General features: G+C 37.5%; 1 protein-coding gene across 1 annotated transcript in view; it reads left to right on the top strand.

The window, feature by feature from the left end:
- Positions 1–4,411: 4,411 nt before the first annotated feature.
- LOC150077556 (uncharacterized) overlaps positions 4,412–22,149 on the top strand; it is a 212,398-nt gene continuing 194,660 nt past the window's right edge. Inside the window, exons 1-3 of the mRNA XM_090386892.1 lie at positions 4,412–5,428; positions 9,428–9,499; positions 19,708–19,801. Of these exons, the coding sequence (XP_090243018.1) occupies positions 5,321–5,428; positions 9,428–9,499; positions 19,708–19,801 (274 nt within the window). The 5' untranslated portion in view covers positions 4,412–5,320. The remainder of the gene's footprint in view (positions 5,429–9,427; positions 9,500–19,707; positions 19,802–22,149) is intronic.

Raw genomic sequence — 22,149 nt, forward strand, 5'->3', positions numbered from 1 at the left:
AGTTTAACTTCTGTTCCCGGGAAAATAATGGAGTCACTGGTTAAAGAAGTGATACAGGATCACCTTGACAAGACAGCAGCAATAGTCCAGGCACAGCATGGGTTTGTTAAGGGGAAATATTGTCTGAACAATTTGATTGGATACTACGATGTGTTCACAAAGGAACTGGATGCTAAAAATAACTTTGATATCATATACTTGGATTTCATGAAAGCTTTTGATACTGTTGCACATGAAAGACTGCTGTACAAATTGGAGCGGTATGTCATTAAGGGCAAGTTACTGCAATGGCTAAAAGGCTGGTTGAGTGGGAGACGGTAGAGAGTGGTAATGAATGGACACTGCTGTACGTGGACTAATGTTATTAGAGGAGCAGGGTTCGGTACTGGGCCCATTGTTGTTTAGCGTCAATGATATTGATGAGGATATATGAGGATGAGGATGATACAGTTTAGCACCTACGGCCGCATCCGGCGCAGACGGGATTCCTCAGTTTATGTTGAAATGCCTGAGTACATTTATTGTTGATCCCATTCTGTCATTATTCAACAAAATCCTTCATCAAAAATTCTTCCCTCCTATGTGGCATGTCTATCTAGTAAGACCGCTGCCAAAAATACGCTCTGCTTCTCAGCCCAGTCACTTCCGTCCTATTTCTTCTGCATCAAGCCTACTAAAGGTATTTGAGAAATCTCTTCTGAAAACGTTAACCACACAAATAATGCCACATCAGCCACCGCAGATCCACTATGCCACCCGGTCAAGATCCACCGCTACAAATCTAGTCAGTACCACTACCAAGATCCTCGAAGCATTTGAGCACGGTTCGGAAATCACCGTTACTTATATCGACGTCCAGGCAGCATTTGATTCCGTATCCGTTCACGCGTTGATAAGGCTATTACGTGAGTATTACTTCATTGGCGGAGACGTGCTCTGGTTCATTCAGTCAATGCTTGAGAATAGGACGGTTATTGTTCGCGATGCCAATCGACGCTACACCAGAAATATTACAACTGGAGTCCCACAAGGTGGGGTCCTCTCTGGTATTTTGTTCTCAGCCGTTCTTCTGCCTTTCGTGACGGGCCGAACTGATATTATCACCTTCGCCGATGATATAAAGCTGTTCACTGTTATCAACCCCGGAGACACTGCTGACTACACAAATTTCGTAATCGAACATAAAATCCAGAACCTCGAGGCCTTCCTCTCCGGTTTCGGCCTTCACATCAATCCTGAGAAGTCGAAACAGCTCACTTTCTCGCTCAAACGGAACCCAACGATGGTGCAACCCAATATAAGAGGATCCGCGATTTCTGTTGTGCAGCAACACACCGACCTGGGCGTTATTTTTGACGAGAAGCTCTCCTTTATACCACACATAGACCACCTGCAAAAAAAATTCTGTCGACTCCGGTGGATGCTTAAGCAACAACTTATGCATGTCCATGACCAGGCCGTTGGGTGCAGGTATATTAAGACGTGTGTCTATCCGGTCATTCTTTATGGAGCAGAAGTCTGGACCTCAACTGCCGCAACGCATCTAAGACGGATTTTTGCGGGCGAATTTTGGCTATTGAAGTGGGCCATATGGAAATTCCGACTTCCCCCTGCACGAAGGACCACCCAGATGGCAGCATCTCTAAACATCAGACGTCGTCCTGCCATTATCCATGAGAGAAGACTCGTCTTTTCTGTAAAAATGTTGGTTGGCATTATTTCGCACCCAGACTTCTGGGCCAACTGCGGTTGGAGGATCCCGGTCCCAAGCCTTCGGGCCAATCCAGTCCTCCAGGCCACCCCAAACCGGTTAAAGTTATCCGATCGCTTCATACCCGTGCAAATGCTGCAGTACGTATACTCCTTGGATGGCGACCTCTACAAGTTCGCATTGGATAAAAAATACAGGCAGAACTTACTCCAGCGACTTCCTTCTCAGGACCATGTCACAGGGCATTAGAACCTGCTCCCAAGGACCTGTCCATCACTCCCATGGATCCCTCACTACATTGCTCCAACTTTCTGTGCCTGCTCAGATGACTCCAACACTGTAAGAGGACTGCTCCCTGGAGGATAAATTAGCATGATAACATGCTGTTGTGTATTTACGTTCATATGTAAATTTTCCATTTGCTTTCATTTCATTACACTTGTATAATTAGTAATAAGATTATTTTTTCTCCTATCTCATTCTTGTTTATTGCAGTGTATTAGCCTTTGAAACCTTTATATTAGACTTTTACCTTGTGTTAACCTTTACTGTAAACCCCTGGCTTGTAGCCGTGAAGGGTATTGTGTACGGCATATGCATTTTGTATACAATAAAGATTTCTTTTTCTTATTTTGTATACAATAAAGATATCACCTTCGACATTAAGTATATAACTTAATGTCGAAGATTGCAGATAATATAAAGGTTGGCAGGGTTGTTAATGACACTAAAGTCAGTATGCTACTGCAACAAGATCTAGGAAAGTTAGGTAGATGGGTCATTTATTAGTGATTTGTCAATGTTAATGCAAAGTATTGCATTTGTCAATGTTAAAGAGTAACCCAAGAGAAACGTACCAACTCTGTGGTACGTTTCTCTTGGGTTACTACACTCAGGGAGGTGGGGAATGAAAAATACCTGCGGTTAATTGTGCAGGCAAATATGAAGTTTTCTGAGCCGTGCAGACGGCCTGCCAGAGCAGATCATGGAGTTTTGTCAATGATATACTGGAATTTTGCTAGCAGGGATAAGGGTGTGGTTGTCCCCTTGTATAAGGCAATGGTCAGGCCACACCTTAAGTACTGTATACAGATCTGGGGGCTTCATTTGGGAAGGATGTAGAGCTGCTGGAACAAGTATAAAGGAGGGAAACGAGATTGGTGATTGAAACAATAGGTTGGTGTTACCAAGAAAGGCTTAAGTTCTGAAAATTGCAGCTTCTGGAAACTAAGCATCTGTGAGGTGATCTAATTGAGGTGTATAAAGCCTTGAATGGATTGAGCAAGCTCAAACTTCCGCTTGCTCAGAAGAACTAAGAACCTAAGGGGGCATAGATTCAAATTGAGGAAAGACAGTTGTAGAATAGATGTGCTGAAGTTTGCCTTTAGCCAACGGGCAGTTGATTGCTGCAACAAACTTCCTTCTGTTGTTGTTGTGGAAGTTCATAGCTTAAATAAATTTAAGGCTGAACTAGACAAACGTTTGGAGTACAAGACGCACTGGATTACATAAGTTGTATTAGTATTGAATGACATAGCGGGGAAAATGTGTGGAATAAAAATCTTTATAGGTGAAATGGGAAGGTTTTTTTTTTTTTTTTGGCTGATGCTGTGTAAGCTTGCTTTCTTGCATCATATGCCTCAACTAATGCTAATGCTTCTTTAACCAGTGTTTCCATTATTTTCCCCCGGAACCGAAGTTAAACTAACTGGTCTGTAATTACTCGTGTCACCCTTTGATCTCTCTTTGTGACTTGGGGATACATTTGCAGAGGACGTCCCCTGAGTCCAAGGACGCCCTCATAATTATGGCTAATGGTCTGCTTACTTACTTCCTTAATGTTTCCAAATTATGGGAATGATTCCGTCTTGCAACTCTCAAATTGAAAATCTACTATTGACGATTCACTGTATTGTAAAAGATGATGCAAGGGAAATAAATTTATATATTTTTTGTCAGAATATTTTTATTCACCAACGCTGCCAACTTTATTGTTACTACAATCAATGTGCTCAGTTAGAAATGAACAATGCACTTTTTGTGGAAACGAGGAACGTTTGCAACATCTATGATACCGCACTCTGTACCAAAGTCCTATAGTCAGCTTGTACTTTTTCATTCTCTTTAAATTATAATAAACTGTTGAAAGAAGGACATAACGGTGTTCATGATGAATCAATTAAATGTGAATAATACTAATTAAATCAGGTGGCTAAGTGAACTTTACTGTGAAAAAGTATTAACATATTCTTGGCCTAGTGATCTGATAGGGATACTATTCATGTCACCAGGCCATGAATATTGATTGAATAACTCCCGCTCCATAGAGATATTTAATAATTGGGGAAGTTTCTGGATTTCTTAGTGAATCTGTAAACGTAACCTTTGCAGGGTTGTTTTCTGGTTAAATTGGACGATAGGATTCATAAAGGATATCAGAAACTCCCCAATCATTAAGTGCTGTCTTTCAATTGCATGGGAATATATAAATTACTTTATGTAATTTTTTTACACAGTGAAAGTCATTTACACTACTCACGTGATTTCAGAGTTTTACTCACACGTAATTAATTAAATGGGAGTAATATAATTAATTATTATTATTTATTTTTGTTATTTTTTACATTTGGTTTAAAACCAGCAACGAGTGCGCTTCAGCGCAGTTCTTCTTACACCACTACTCTGCTAATGAACGTATTGAATTGTTTTTAGAATGTAAATTTTATCATTTTATCTTAGCATCGAAAGTCTCTGGTATTTCTACGAAATTATTACTGAGATGGAAATAAAACTTTGGTGGGGAGGGGAGCCATCCTGTCAGCACCTTAGTATGTTTGGTTTCTACACGTTTTAAGATCGTATTGAATTTGAAAAATGACATATACAATTATTCGTGATTGTATAATTAATTGATGTTCCTGTCCAAAATACTTTGATATGCTTATATGCGTACGTTTATAACGTAAGTGTATATCTAGAAGTTATGCGTTTGTGGAATAAAAACTATACTCATAGTGGAAAGTTCCTAAATGGTGCTGGAGCCAAATCAAGACTTCAAACAATGCAAGAGTAGTAAGTCATAAAAATCTTTGTTTTAATAGCTGCTGGTGAAAAACAGTACAAGACGCACTGGATTACATAAGTTGTATTAGTATTGAATGACATACCGGTGAAAATGTGTGGAATAAAAATGTTCATCATTGAGTGTATCAGTTATGATTTTTGGCTTACATTATTACATTACTTACGCCATTTCACGAAGGAAAAGAAACTGGACTGACCCAGTTTAGACCTTCATTACCGATTTAGGCTTAATGTTAGAATGGCCCCAGGCACAATGCTTCAGTGAAAACGAACTGTGATGTGACATGGTACCCCACGTTCAGTTTAATTAATAATGCCGACGGAATTCTTGCCGTTCGGCTAGAATTATAAAGCGGCTTTCTTAGAATTTTTTTGAGAACTCCGATGATTTAAGCATTGTCGTCGTGAAAGTTTATATATATTCATATATATAAAATCATGCCTGATAAACAAATTTTCATCAGGCGTGCTGTGCGTTCTTTAATTAACGGATAAAAAAAATGCTGGCGTAATAGTGCCGTGAATATGCCATCAAAGAAACAGTACAATTTAGTAAATGACGATGCATATGATAGCCGAATTCCTTTACATAGTGAAGAAGCATTTCAACATGGAATTACATTTCATGCAAAGGTAAAATATATTGATTAGTGAATTTTATTATTATGTGTGATTTGTATTATTAAGTAATGAATGAATGCACACAGGCACTGAATTTGAATGAGCTAATTTGGTTAATTTACCTTACAATTTGCATCCCCTTTACAAGTGTTTTTTTGATCATTGACTTAAGGCATTATAATGCCAATGGGTAACTTTAGTGAAATTGAGATGCATATTATGAAAGATTCATAAAAAATGACAATATCAAATAGAAATGCCAGATAATTCGAAAATTTTTTATAGTTCACAGCTGTGTATCTCATTTACTACTTGATGTAGTGTTGAAATTTTGTTGGTTTTTATTTTAGTTGAATTAGATGGTGTCTGTGCAGATGACATATAGTACTAGATTAGGACAATAGGTTATGTTAGTATTAGTAGTAGCAAGCAATGCAAGAAAGTAAGCTTAAGCAGCATCAGCCAAAAAAAAACACTTTGCATATCACCTGTCCATCTCTCTATAAAAGTTTGTCTAGCTCCTCAAATGAGGAACAAAGGGGTGCACTTATGATGAAAGGCTTAAGTTCTGCAAATTGCAGCATCTGGAGACTAGGCACCTGTGAGGTGATCTGATTGAGGTGTATAAGGCCCTGAATGGTTTGAGTAGGCTCAATACTGATGGGATACTTCTGCTTGCTCAGATTAAGAACCTGAGGGGGAATAGATTCAAATTGAGGAAAGACAGTTGTAGAATAGATGTGCAGAAGTTTGCCTTTAGTCAGCGGGTAGTTGATTGCTGGAATAGACTTCCATCTGTTGTGGAAGTTGATAGCTTAAATAAATTTAAGGCTGAACTAGACAAACATTTGGAGTGACCGGATGGGTGAAATGGGAAGGTTTTTTATTTATTTATTTTTTTTTGGCTGATGCTGTATAAGTTTGCTTTCTTGCATGTATGCCTTAACTAATGCTAATTTCTTAAAACTACCCACTTCTGCAACACCAGATGGAAGTTTCTTCCCAACAAACTTACATCTTCCAACAGTCAACTATGGCTGAAGGAAAACTCCTGCAACCATCCTCCCTTGTTGAATTTACACCCTTCGTGTAGTCTGGGTAAGAGGAAGGATTTCATCAGCATTGAGCTCGTTCAAAGCCTTAAATATCTCAGTCAGATCTTCGTGCAGCTGCCTAGCTTCCAGATGCTGCAATTTGCAGAACTGGAACATTTCCTGGTAAGAGCACCCTTTTGTTGCTCTTTTCAGCACCCATTCCAACAGAGCACAACCTTCAGGAAATGTTTCCTGTATGCAGTATTCCAGATGTTGCCTAACCATTGCCAATACAATCGGATAATCATCTCCTTATCCCTTCTGAAAGAAATTCCTGTATATCATTATCAAAATCCTGATGAGCTATCCTGGCTACCTGTCTGCACTGTTCAGAAAACTTTATATCTGACTGCACAGTCACCCCCAGATCGTTTTCATTCTTCACTACCCTGTGTGTGGTACCGCCAAGTAGGTACTTTAAGCTGGGATTACAACCCATAAGCAGTACCTTACATTTGTCAATGTTAAACTTCAATTGCCACTTCTTAGCCCATCTGCCTAATTTTTCTCGATCTTGTTCATTGACAATAATCATTGCATCCAGCAGCAGCATACAATGATTATTGTCATTAATTACCCTGCCGACTATCATATCATATGCAAACTTGGACAGTGAACATGATATGCCTTCATCAGTATCATTAATAAATACAGAAAACAATGGGCCCAGCACTGAACTGCGGGGATCTCCAATAATAACACTTGTCCAAATAGAGCAGTGTCCATTGATAACAACATTGTCTTCTTGCACTCAGCCATCCCTTTATTCATAGCAATAATTTGCCCTTAATGGCACACTGCTCTTGTTTTTACTTCAGTCTCTTATGTGCAACAGTATCAAAGGCTTTTCTAAAATCTAAGTATGTGATGTCAAAATTATGTTTTTGTCCAGTTACTTTGTGACTGCATTATAATATCCATTCAGACTGGTCAGAGAAGATGGCTTTTTAACAAATCCATGCAATGACTGCAGTATAACTATTTCTATCTAGGTTATACTGAATTACTTCTTTAACCAGTAACTTATTTTCTCCAGAACAGAAGTCAAGCCAACACGTCTGTAATTACTCACATCACCCTTTTGCCCCCTCCCCCCCTTTTGTGAATTGGAGATATATTTGTACATCTACAGTCCACAGGGATCTTCCTTGAATCCAAGGATGCTCTCATGATTATGGCGAAAGATTTGTTTACTTCTTTTGTTGCCTCCCTTAATATAATTGGATAGATCCCATCCACTCCAGGTGCCTTTTTTTTAAGTTAGCTTCAACAATTTCTCTTCCACTTTCCTCTCAATTCTCACAAAAACATTTTCATTCCCATTACAATTTGATACGCTTCTGGCATCCCCTTCCCAAAATAATTCCTCATGTGTGAATGCAGATGTAAAACATATATTGTTTGTCAGCAACGTGAGCAGAATCATCAACAGTTATACCATTCATATGTGGTGAACCAATGTAATTCTTCCCTTCCCTTTCCTTCTAGTATTACATAAGTAAAGAAATCTTAGCCGAGGGATCAGAAATCACTCAGCAAGTGATTTCTTATCCCTCAGGTTAACGTGCATAGCTTTGAATAATGTACATAGCTTTCTTATCCCTCAGGTTAACGTACATAGCTTTGTACAAGCTATGAATGTTGCCATAGCAGTATTCCATCTTATAATAAATGAAAAATTTAGCTCTTAGTAGTTTTCTTCCATTTATTCGTAAGTTATGTGAACTCACAATACAAGAGTAATTTATATTGGTGAGCATTAAGGCTATTGCATTTAATAGGCAGCAACTTAAGTGGGTGAGCAAGTCTTGCTTTTTATCAAACATTTTCACTTGTAAGTTTATCCTTCTAACTTTTACATTCACATATTCATTGTTAGTATCATCATAATCTGTCAAGGATGACAAGTTATACGTTGGAAAGGTTAATTTTTAAATCTAATAACCTTTTATGGGACATTAAAATCCTTCAATAATTACTTATTACATTCAGTTTAGGACAGAAATTACACTTGATAAATATATATTAAGGTGAATGTTTATGAGTTTTTAGTATTTCAATATGATTAAAATCAATGTAACCAAAATTATTAAAAGGCACAATTTAAATGTTCTCAAGTTAGTGGAATATAATGAAGGAAGAAGAATTTTCCTCTTCATCTCATCCCATACCGCTGTCTGTTCAGATAATCACTGCCCTACTGCATATAAAATTAATGAACAACAGAGCATCAGTTATCAGAATTTTATGTTTTTGTTACAACTGTTTTCTTTTCCCAACATACCTCTGTCTACTTACTACTCTACAAAATACTGTAATTCAGTTTGAAAGAACTGAGGACATCTTTTGTCATACCTTTATATATATATATATGACTTTTAATTAAGGTTTTATAAATTAATATGTCCTTAATTATTATTATTAGGAGCCATATGGTGCAAGGAAGCCTGAGGCTTATGCTGCACCAGCCAAAAAAAAATTTGAGTCACCCTGAGAGAGAGAGAGAGAGAGAGAGAGTAGAAGGGAATCACCAAGAAAGAGAAGAATGATGATATCCAGCTCAGGACCCTGGGTGTGCCAAGCCCATACTCACCAGATGTGAGCCCCTGCGGTCAATAGTGTAGTATATTTATTTTACACAATATTGTCGTGTTTTATGGGTAGCCATTCTAGCATCCTGTGAAATATGCAATAGCATATTTTAATTTCTGCCATCACCTTCATTATCCAAAATTGCCTTATCAGTTTGTGTAACTAATGCTCTGTTGCTCTAAAATAATGAAATTGGCTAAATGCCAAGAATAGATATCATAATAAAATTATATGTGTTTTTCAAACTGTGATATTTAATATATCAAAATTGTTCTAAAATGCTGTTTTAACATCATAAAGTTTCAACTCGTACTTCACGTTTCAGTACATTGGAACACTAGATGTTCCGAGGCCCAGCAGCCGTGTAGAAATTGTGGCAGCCATGAGAAGGATACGGGTGAGTCCACTACAGTAATTTTTATTTTATTTTATTATTTTTTTAGCAATGATGACTAATTAAAGAGGTATAAAAGCGGCATTGATATATATATATATATATACAAAGGGTACTAGGAAATGAATGAGCACGTTACTCACGAATGAGTAACGTGCCACACTTTGCTTGTAATGTATTCAAAAATTCTGTCAGTTGAGAAAGGGACACGAGTTCCGAAAGCTTCTGGAAATATTTTATTTTATTTTATTTTATTTTACTGGGTATACTTTAAATAAATATCTGGTACTAGGAAAGTTTTGCAATATGACGCAACAATGAATCACAGGAAGCTGCTTGTTGGTGCATGTTGAGACATGTTCATACGTGCATAGTAGCCGCCGCGCCAAGTCGATGGGCTCAGTTATTCATTAGTAGTGAGAGTGTAAAGTGCTTGCGATGGCATCGTGGTCACGAAATGAGATAAGGACAGTTTTGCGGTATAATTTTGTGCGTGATTTAACCATAGACCAGTGCTTAGAAGAAATGACTCTTGCACTAGATGATGATTGTCCACATCGTACAATGATATTCAGGTGGTATAGAGAATTCCAAAGGGGAAATTTCACTCTAGAGGATTCTGAGAGGCCGGGAAGGCCACGAACGTCAGTTACGGAGGAAAACGTTACTGCTGTGAGGAAAATGCTTGACGAAAACAGGCGAGTGACCTACCAACAGATAGAGGATACTTTGGGCCTAAATGCACCAGCAATTCGTTCGATTCTGCAAGATCATTTGCACGTGAAGAAACTTTGTTCTCTCTGGGTGCCGCATCAACTGACTGAAGAGCAGATGACACGACATGTGACTTGGTGCCGGGAGATGTTAAAAAAGTTTGATAAGGGACAATCTCAGTATGTGAACAACATCGTGACAGGTGACGAGACTTGGCTGTACTATTACAATCTGCCGACCAAGGCTCAAAACAAAGTTTGGGTCTTTGATGATGATGACACACCCGTAATTGTCAGAAAATCCCGATCTGTAAAGAAGAAAATGATAGCTGTATTTTTCAAATCGAGTGGAATTGTGGAACATGTCATTTTGGAAACACAGAAGACAGTCACAGCTAACTGGTATACTGAACAATGCCTGCCTAAAGTCATTGGATCTATGAAGAACCTGCAGCCAAAGTCAAGAATGGACACCTGGTACCTCCATCACGAAAATGCTCCAGCTCACCGCGCCAAAGCCTGCACCGAATATTTGACCACGACAGGACTGAAACTTCTCGAGCACCCTCCCTACAGTCCAGACCTTGCTCCCTGCGACTTTGCACTGTTCCCGCATGTGAAAATGAAGCTAAAAGGGAGGCGGTTTTCCAGTGATGAGGACCTTCTACGGGCTTGGGACAACGAGTGTGCTTTACTCCCTAGTGAAACTTGGCAGAATTGGTTTAAAGATTGGTTTCGGAGGATGGAGAGGTGTATTGAATGTAGAGGAAATTACTTTGAAAAAATTAAATAAACAAAGCTGTATTGCAAAACTTTCCTAGTACCCTTTGTATATATAAATAAATATATCAGGGGTTACAAAACCTGGAGTTGTGTGTGTGTTTATATATATATATATATGTATATATAGTTATATATAAATCTAGCCCTGGTATGGATAGCCTTATATATAACATAGATACGTATAAAAATAACAAAATTAATGTAAATTTAAAGAAGATTAAAGTCTTTTAGAGAAAGTTGGAGAATTAGAGAAATTGGAGAAAATTAGCAAAAGTTAGTGAAAATTAACATTCTCCCTCATGGCCATACATCTGCTACTTCCTCAGGGGCTTTGAGCAGACATATAGCCATACTAGAGGAATCTATACCCTCATTTACGCTATTTAAAAATTTAATATTTAAATCTAATTGTCATTAGACATAGTTCCAATATTATTGCCACTGATGGTACCCTGGATTGCTTATCAGCTACAGGGACTACAGTATAAATTAAAAAATACATCACACTATGGAAGTATTAGACATCAGTATGGACCATAGCCTATATTTCTTATAATTAGGTTAGCACTATGAATACTACAATGAAACAGGAAAATGGCGTATGGGTATCACAGCATAAATTGCACCCTGAGTATAGACATGACTATGCAGGACCCAAATTTTCCCGAAAATGGTCACATAGCATGCAATGCCGCCACACCTCATCAACTACCTGCTGGCTAAAGGCAAAATTCCACACATCTGTTCTACAACTGGCTTTCCTGAATTTGAACTTGACCCCCTCGGGTTCGTAATCCTAGCAAGAGGAAGAATCCCATCAGAATTGAGCCTGCGCAACCCATTCAAGACCTTATACACCTCAATCAGATCACCTTGCAGGTGCATTGTCTCCAGATGCTACAATTTGCAGAAATTAAGCCTTTCTTTTTAAGAGGACAACTTCGCCCCCTCACCAGTCTTGTTTCCCTTCTCTGTACTCGCTCAAAAAACTACATCCTTCCTAAAATGAAGCCTCCAGTCCTGTAGGCAGTACTTAAGGTGTGGCCTGACCATTGCCTTATACATAGGGATAATCACCTCCTTTCCCTACTAGCAAAGTTCCTGTATATCATTAACAATATACCCCATGACCTGCTCTAGCAACCTGTCTGCACAGCTCAGAAAACTTCATATCTGACTGCAAAATTACTTCCAGGTCTTTTTCATTTTCTACCACTCTAAGTGTAGTACCACACAGTTGGTACGTTTCTCTGGGGTTATTTCTACCCATATGCAGTACTTTCATTTGTCAATGTTAAACTTCATTTGCCACCTCTCAGCCCTTCTGCCCAAGTTTTCTAGATTCTGTTGAAGTAGCACTTTTCTAGAACCTGTTGCAGTAGCACACTGGCATTACTTTCATTGCCAACCTGCCAACCTTTGTATCATTTCATATGCTTCAACTGCAAACATATGCAGAGAAGTGTCATTTGCAAACTTGGACATTAAGCCTGATATCCTTCATCAATATCATTGATAAATATGCAAAACAACAGTGGGCCCAACACCAGACCCTGAGGGACTCCACTAAAAACATTAGTCCACGAAGAGCAGCATCCATCGATTACCACTCTCTGTCTTCTCCCACTCACCCACCCTTTTTATCCATTGTAGCAACTTGCCCTTAATACCATACCGCTCCATTTTGTACAGTAGTCTTCCATGCGTAACAAATCCAAGTATATGATATCAAAATTATTTTTTGCATCCAGTTTCTTTGTAACCACATCATAGTAAAAAAAAAATTCTTATTTATTCTCCAGCACAACCACCAGATCAGTGGAGTTTACAATAAATCGTCAATACAAATGTTAATTGTATTTAACAGTCACGGGCTTAACCCCAGTCCACTCAAAGAGCACATGCTACTGCACTCTAGCTCCTGACCACTCGGCTATGTCTCCATTCAAATTTGTCAGACAAGACTTTCCCTTAACAAACCAACCAATGCTCTATCTGAATTATTACTGCAGTCTTGTCTAGATGATCCTGCAATGCTTCTTTAACCACTGATTCCATTATTTATATTCCATAAAATTAGTCCACATAGAGCAGTATCCTATCCATTGATTACCACTCTGTCTTCTTCCACTCAATCATCCTTTTATCCATAGCAGTAAAAGTAAAGTGCAGCCATTATCAACCCACTGCAGGATGGAAGCCTCCTCAACAATTCATGCTGAGGGAAATGGACCATAATCTGCCATGCTGGTCCAGTGCTGGTTGGCAGATCGACCGTATTCAGCAGTCAGGGGCTTGAACCCTGGTCTACTCAAAGAGCATGTGCTACTGCACTCCCGTTCCTGCCCACTCGGCTACGGAGGCCTAGCAATAATTCGCCCTTAATGCCACATTGCTTCAGTTTGTATAGCAGTCTTTTATGTGTGAGTATCAAAAGCCTTCCTGAAATCGAATTGTATGATGTCAAAACTATTTTTTGTATCCAGTGCCTTGGTCACCGCATCATAGTAACTTATCAGATTGGTTAGACAAGACCACACCTTGACAAATCCACTGTGATTGTATTATAATTTCATCCCCGTCCAAATGGTCCTGCATTACTACTTTTACCACTGATTCCATTATTTTCCCTGGAACACACATTAAGAAAACAGGTCCGTAATTACTCATGTCTCCTTTTGAACCCCCCCCCCCCTTTATGAATTGGCAATATATTTGCACTTCTCCAATCTGTAGGCACCTCCCTTGAATCCAAGGATGCTTACCTCCTTTGCTGCCTCTCTTAATATAATTGGATAGATTTTATCCACCCCAAGTGCTCTTTTTATGTTCAGCTCAGCAATTTCTCCTCCACTTTCCTTTTAGTTACTACAAAGTCATTTAGCTCCTCATTAAAGGTTGTTAAACGTCAACAGTTAACCCTTAGACATCTTGGCCCAATGTGATTCAACCCCTTCTTTCTACTGTTAATATAAGCATAGAAGTCTTTGCTGTTTTATTTTACATAACCTCCTTCGTGACTTGATTACAGACTAATTTATATCTACCATAGGCTTCTGAATCACCTGATGATTTATATGCATCCCATGCACTTTGCTTCTCTGCCATGTGTGTGCGGCACCTCTGTAGCCAGGTGGGTAGGAGCAGCAGCAGAAGTGTGTAGTACACGCTTCTTGATTAGACCGGGGTTCGAGCCTGTCACCACCAAATACGGAGGATGCGGAAAGGTCAGGGAATGACCACTGCATATCCCCGGAGCAATATGGCCTTAGTTGCTAATGCTCCTAAAAACCAAATAACAAGCAATCTCTGCCATGCGTTTCAATAGTTCATCTGACCTCCATTTAGGTCTAAGCCTTGAACAGTATTTTTTCATTGATATGAAAAGCCTAGTAGCTTCTTCGATTACTTTGCTGAATACTTCCAATTTAGAATTTGCTGTTGGTAACATCATCAGTTGGTCCCATTGCACATAATTTAAAAACTGTCTGAGACCTCTGTAGTCACACTTATGAAAGCAAAAACCTTTACCCTTGACAGCAGTTATGTCTTTAATTAAATTCCACATTAGTATACTGTGATTGCTGCCACCCAGCGGGTCTTTTACCTGCAGATTCTTAATACATGAAGAATCACTGCTGATTAACAGATCAAGAGTATTGCTTCCTCTTGTTGCCTCTCTAATATGCTGCTTTCGAAAACAGTCATTCAAGAAATCTTCAGAAGTCTTGGTAGTGTGTGACCAACCCACAAATTCCAGTCAACATCTGAAAAGTTAAAATCCCCCATTATGAGACATTCTGATTTGCTGACCCATTCTATTTCTCTGTATAGCTGTTTAGTACAGTCAGTTCTGCTATAATGCAGTACATGTGTTCCTAAAAATCCTTGCATTATGGTATTTCACACATTAAAAATAATAGGGCTTATGGGGAAAATAGGGATAGGGGCAGAGCACTCAAAAAAAAAAAAAAAATGTTCAGTCTGGTAAATAAAACACTAAAAAAAGTTAGAAACCCAATAAAATTGCTAACACAGGTATTAAATTTCTAATAAATAAATAAATATTACAGTAAATATAGCATTTTACCTTGACAAAATGTTTTGCTTGATGGATATTTCTTCACTAACATTTTCTTCTTTTTTTTTTTTTTTTTTTGGATTGTAAAATTTAAAACAATAAAAAAAAAGAATAAGCAATCAGTAACAACGAATACGGGGCGCACAAATTGCACAAGTGAGACAAGTTTACGAAGCTCAAAAATAGGAATAAGAGAAGATTCTGAAAATTTATTTATGTTTTTTATATGATTGAAGATTTCGTGGAAGAGGAAACACATTTCACCATGATAACGTAAAAACCCACAGAATTCTAGCTATCAGTATTATCGCAAATGCAGTAAGATAGTTTACTACCCATTTATAATTAGATTGCAATAACAGAAAAGCCGAATAAACCAGGAATTGCAAATTGTTTTATGATATTGACCAGAAATGTGCTCCTCCACTCATGCTATCCCGCCTCACGAAATTTCGGTTTGAACAGAAAATTGTGAGCTCCTGAAAACGTGTTATCGTGTGAATACACAAATGACAAGTGTCTTCGACCAGTACAACTACAGTAAATGGGAAATATAGCTCTCACACATTTGACATGTTTTAATCTTCGTAAACTTGTATGTATTGCTGCACAGGTTGCTATTTAGCTTGGTGCCGAGTTTTAATTCACCTGGTGTTACTCGCAGATGAAATCACGCATGAGCCAATGCGAAATCGCGTTGTACTGCATTGTTCCCTAATATATCAGTCGCTTTGGAGCAAATTCGCATTGCGAAAATGCACATAATAGCAGAACTGACTGTATACTCGTCACAGTCATTAGGCCTTATAACACATTGCTACTCTGAATTTTGTTTTCCCATTACCCGTATCACACGAAACTGACTCAACGTTGCACTCGTCACCCAAGTCAACTGGATGCACTACCTTAGATTTAATATTCTGTGAGATTGTGAATTTTGTGGGTATTATTCAACAATCTTGGAACAAATTTTGCTGATGCTTTACACATACCAAGATGTTCAGTTTAAAGAGCTTTGCATGATCCAAAGGATATTCCTAGTTCATCAGATAGCTAATCATTGATCACTTTTTTCATGACTTTTACGACCATTTTGTCGCTACTCGAAGTTGAAGGTTAACTGGAATGTTGGTCATTTTTGACAGTTTCTCGATGTGTTGTAGAAAAGGAAAAGTAAATATACCACAAAACTAATATGGGAAATTAATGTTACAATTATGGTTATAATGTTGGATGTGAGTAGATACTATGCTGCTACCTGAATACCAAGCTATTCTAATAAGCAAAGTAAAAATAAGAAAGAAACTAAAGCAATACTCTTTCTCAACAATGCAAATGCACCACTTCCCACCCAAGGAGTTGCTTCCTCACACCCACCAAAGAAAGTGTTCCACTTCCACAGTAAATGAAATCCAAACCCACAAGTACTACTCCTTCAGAGTAATATCAGTAATGAATACTCTCTTTGGGCAGAAAGTTTTGAGCATTTAGACTGCCAAGAGTTGAATGTTGCTTTAATTTCTTTCTTCTTTTTATGATTTTTATTTTCATTTTTTTTTTTTTGTTAAGGTAGCTTGGTATTCAAATGGTAGAATCAGACCTAAGCCTAGTATAACTCTAATTGTAGCATTAATCTGCCACATTAGTTTCACAGTATATTTAATGTTCCTTTTTCTACAAGTCTTGGAGACATAACTACATTTGTCTTTATTGTAAAGTTACTTGTGATACAGTCATGGTCCATTGCATTTTCTTTTTGCTCCCTACCCCTTGATTTGTATGTATTATCTGTCCAACCCTTTCCTCTAGTTTGAATGCTCATGATTAATCCGTGCTTTCTAAGATCATTATATTTTAATTTATTCTGTTGTTTGGTTTACCTTAACTTTTATAATATATTCATTTATTTACATATATTAATTCTGTTTATTATTATTTAGTTTTCAAGATTAACCTTGAAATATATGCATTTGGTTTAAATATGTCAATTGACTAGATTAATGTTTAGATTTACATTTTGTTTTTTATGTTTATGTACTTAAACTATAGATGGTATGGCCATGGCATGCATTATTTTTTGGGTGTCGGGGACATCCATTGACCTTTGCCTGAACAGATCAACAACTGAAATAGGATCCTTTTGAAGTTTAAAAGTGCAGATCTACTGCTGAAGAAATGGTACTCGTTGGTTCCACCTTTATTTAATAACATTAATTGTGGAAGTGGCACTTCCTTTGGTGTGGCTACAAGGATGCATCTCCTTGAGCAGGGAGATGTGTTTGTATTGTTGATGGCAAGTGTTGCTTTAGTTCATTTCTTAGGTTTTTAGGGTAGCTTGGATGTGAATTCATGTAGCAGAATCATATCTAGCCAAGTATAACCCTAATTGTAGCATTAATTTGATCCATTTGTTTTGTGGTAGTATTCCTTTCTACAACAGCCTTGAAGATATAACACATTTGTCTTTTTTTGTAAAGTCTGTTGTTTTGAAAATATTTGTCTGCTGTTAAATGACATCCTTAAGTAAGCATCAGTATATGCAGTTTTTAACGTTTGAGGAATTTCTGCTTTATTTGCCTGCTGTTCTTCACAGAAACTTGATGCATGTACATTGTTATTTACCAATTTATTTGCTTAAACAAAACTTGCCTAACTGATAGGCTAGTTTTGTGTAACTAAACAACTGAATATAAATGGAAGACAAATTTTAGTTAATTACTCTCATGGTATCTATTTTTATAGTATTTATCTTTATTTCTTTGGATATCATCATTCCATATGAATGGAGCCACTAATCTGTATTATCTGTGACTACGTGAAATTAATACTTTTTATAGCATCTGTTCACACTTCTACTGTTTTAGCTGCATTCCTGCCAGTTGCAAGCTATGTAGAAGAGCCCATAGCTGTTGGAAGTGTGGAGACTACCTCTTCATCTCCAAATCTTCTACTTACCCAGCTAATTTTTGTTTATCAAATACCAGTATTACTTCGAATGTTACTTCTAACAGAGGTGTAATCAGCCACTTAGATCATCTAAAGTTCTTTTTCATTAAACTGAATTCCCACAGAGAATGTTGTGGCACTGTCAGTACTGCTTCCTGCAAACATTTCCAAATTTTGCAAGATCAGTTGTCAAAAACATTATCTGAAATGTTCTCTACAGTGTAGCAATTCTTTATTATCTAGCCTTCTCAAACAGCAGATTGTTATAACTAGTAATCCTAGGTGCTAAGAATTGGTTATGAACCAGTGCTGAAAACTGTAGATCTGCTATTTCACCATGTGTATGTGTGTTGTTTCAACAATTTTTTTTACTGTAGTTCAGTGCACTGTAAATCCTGTGTATGTCAACATTGCCTCAACTTTCTACCTCATTATATTTCTACCCACCAGAATTCTTATTCTCATATCTGCCTCATGCACTACTTTACCTTTCCCTCTACCGTTGAAGGGCTCTCTCATTCAGCACCACAATTTTTTAATCAGTCTCCCAACAATAAATCACTGACCAATCCTGAAATTATTCAAGCTTCAGAATATCCTCTTTCCCCTCACTTTTTGAACTTGTCACTTTGAAATGTCACTTTTCTTTATGCCACATTCTTACACAAGGCCCACTTATAAAACCCTAGGTGATTCTCCTGTTCAAGATGCATGATGTAGTGTTCCAAACTTGTTCCTCACATTTTTAAACTGTGAGATTACTAAAGATAGACAGCCTCACTCAACAAATGCTATTAATCAGTCTTCCATTACTGATTTTTCTGAATGTGAAATTGTAAGAGCTTATCTAGGTGGATTGCCAATGCCCATGCCTGCTATTCTAAATCCTCTAAAGGTTTCCTTCAGCGGCTCTTGTGAATCTGCTGAACATATATGTCTTGACTTGTCGTCACCATCTTACTTTGAAGGTCTGCTACTACTATTCAAGTTGTTCACCCTTCTTTGGATATAGCCCAATCAGTTTGTCAGCTGTCAGAAAAATATTAAGCTCTACCATATTTTCATCCATGTACCTCAGTCCTGTGATAGCATCTCAATCTGTTACTTTTGCAGATCAGTTTTTGGCTCTGGTTCCTCTGAGAAGTCTTCAGAAGAACCAGAGAAGTCTTTATTTGATGTCATTTGGATTTATTTCTTCATCAGTGCCAAATTGCTCATCAGTGCCAGGGAGTAGCAAAAGTCTCACCAGTCTAGTCAAGAATCAACATTAAATAGCAGGGTTAATTATATGGTTCTTTTCCTGTTTATTAGCAGGTCTCACAATTTGAGGCTTTCATTCTATGTATAAAGTTTTGATTTATGAAATTTTAGTAACACTTGTTCATTTTCTCATTAACTAGTTTATATAATAGCTCATGAAAGTTCCATTTTGATGGAAGGTAGAAGGGAAAAAATACCATAAATAACTTATCACTTGGGTACATTTTAAAGCAGGCCAATAAGCTGGTTTTCTAATTTAAAAATCATTTCCCTTAATAAGTAAGTATCAGAAACAACATTAATAAATGGTTATAACCAATATTTTACTCCAGTACTATATAATTTATTTTATTCACACATTTATTTATTGATCGTGTGTATTTAAAACTAAAGGGGTTTGTTTTTATTCCATATATACATATTTGCAGCATGAATTTAAAGCTAAAGCCATGAAAAAGAAAAAAGTTAGCATCACAGTATCAGTGGAGGGAGTTAAAGTTGTCCTTAGGAAAAAAAAGGCAAGTTTCTGTTCTCTAATAATTAGAATATAAAGATTTTTATCCACCAAGTTTTTAAAATTTCTGTTTTATTATAAGATTTGCTTATGCTAGTGTGTGGACATAAACATATTCACTTCATTCTTGGCGCCTCCGTAGCCAGGTGGGCAGGAGCAGCAGTGCCGTAGCACATGCTTCTTGATTAGACCATGGTTCGAGCCCGTGACCACCAAATACGGAGGATGCGGAAAGTTCAGAGAATGACCACCGCATATCCCTGGAGCAATATGGCCTTAGTTGCTAATGCTCCTAAAAACCAAAATAACAAACAACTGTAATCTGTAAGTTTTGTAGAAATTTTAAGATTTAATAGTGCATATAATAGTTGACATGATGAGAGATTTAACCTTTAAATGACCTTTTTAAGAAGAATTTTTGACATCACAGATTCTGCTTATAAACTAAAAGCTTAATGCTTTGAGGGTTGGTAAGTTTCTAGCTTACCCTAAAAGGAGTTATCTGATGTAGACTTTACACTATTTTTCGATGAAATCTCCTTTTAACTCAATGCATTTATACCAGCAGTGCTCAAAATTCATATCTCAGTTTTATAGTTGCTCTCTTGAAGACCTGGAAAAAAAAAAAGGAATGTGCAGCTGCTATCATCTCATTATCTGACCCAAATTTCCTTTCAGACAAGTTGTTTCAACTTTAGTAACTCCATAACACATCACCTTTGAAAGCTGCATTTATCATATACCTTGCATACATATACAATGTTGTAAAGTATTTCTGTAAATTTAAAGTTGCTACTGTGTTGTTTTATATTTTGATTAATCTAGCAGAGTACATTATCAGTAACTTCAAGTGGCCCAATGTGATTCAACCCCTTTCTTCTATTGTTAATATAAGCAGGGAACTCTTTGCTGTTTTTCTTTGCATTTTTTGCCAGAGACTTCTCATAATCTTCTTTCACTTGCCTAACCTCCTTTGTCACTTGATTACAGACTAATTTATATCTATCATAGGCTTCTGTATCACCTGATAATTTATATGCATCCCATGCACTTTTCTTCTCTGCCATGTGTCTCAATAGTTCATCTGACATCCATTCAGGTTAAGCCTTGAACAGTATTTCTTCCTTGGTATGAAAAGCCTAGTAGCTTTTTGATTGCTTCCCATTTAGAATTTGCTGTTGGTAACATCATTTGGTCCTACTGCATAATATTTAAAAACTTCTAAAACTCCTATAGTCATCCTTATGAAAGCAAAAGCCTTTCCCATTACTCTTGACAGTAGTTATGTGTTTAATTAAATTCCAATAGTACACTGTGATTGCTGCCACCAAGGGGGTCTTTTACCTGCAGATTCTTAATGCATGACAAAACACTGCTGATAACCAGATCAAGAGTATTGCTTCCTCTCATTGACTCTCTAACATTCTGCTGTAGAAAACAGTCATCCAAGAAATCCACAAAAGGCTTGCTAGTGTGTTGAGTTACCAATCCAAAAATTCCAGTCAACATCTGGAAAACTAAAATCCCCCATTATGAGATGTTCTGATTTACTGGCCCACTCTATTTCTCTGTATAGCTGTTTGATAACTCATCACAGTCATTAGGCCTATAACACACTCCTACTCTCAATTTTGTTTTCCCATTGTTTCTATCACACCAAACTGACTGAACATTGCACTGGTCACCTATGTCAACTGGATGCACTAGCTTAGGTGTTTTGCTTCTATATTCATACATGAGTAATTGTTTTTTGGGATGGGGATGCCAGATGTTTTTCAAACTCTGATAGGCAGTTAAATAATTTTGTGATAACTGAGAGTAAAGTGGAAAAGAAATCATTGAAGCTAAATACAATAAAAAACACCTGGATGGATGGGATCTATCCATTTATATTAGGGGAGGCAGCAATGGATGGTGCCCCCATAGCCAGGTGGGCAGGAGCAGCAGTGCGTAGCACACGCTTCTTGATTAGATCGGGGTTCGAGCCCGTGACCACCAAATACGGAGGATGCGGAAAGGTCAGAGAATGACCACCGCATATCCCTGGAGTAATATGGCCTTAGTTGCTAATGCTCCTAAAAAACAAATAACAAACAAAACAAACAACAAAGCAGCAATGGAGGTAAGCAAACTCTTAGCTGTAATTATGAAAGCATCTTTGGATTCAAGGGAGGTTCCTGTGTATTGGATGTGTGAATGTATCCCAAATCATAAAAGGGATCAAAGGGTGACACAAATAATTACAGACCTGTTAACTTTGTTTCAGGGAAAATAGTGGAGTTACTGGTTAAAGATTTAATGTAGGACAAGCTAGAGAAGAATGCAGTTATACTGCAGTCACAGTGTGGATTTGTTA

The sequence above is a fragment of the Mastigoproctus giganteus genome, chromosome 12 (genome assembly GCF_048544385.1).
Source record: "Mastigoproctus giganteus isolate SK-2022 chromosome 12, ASM4854438v1, whole genome shotgun sequence".
In the NCBI taxonomy this organism is placed as follows: domain Eukaryota; kingdom Metazoa; phylum Arthropoda; class Arachnida; order Uropygi; family Thelyphonidae; genus Mastigoproctus; species Mastigoproctus giganteus.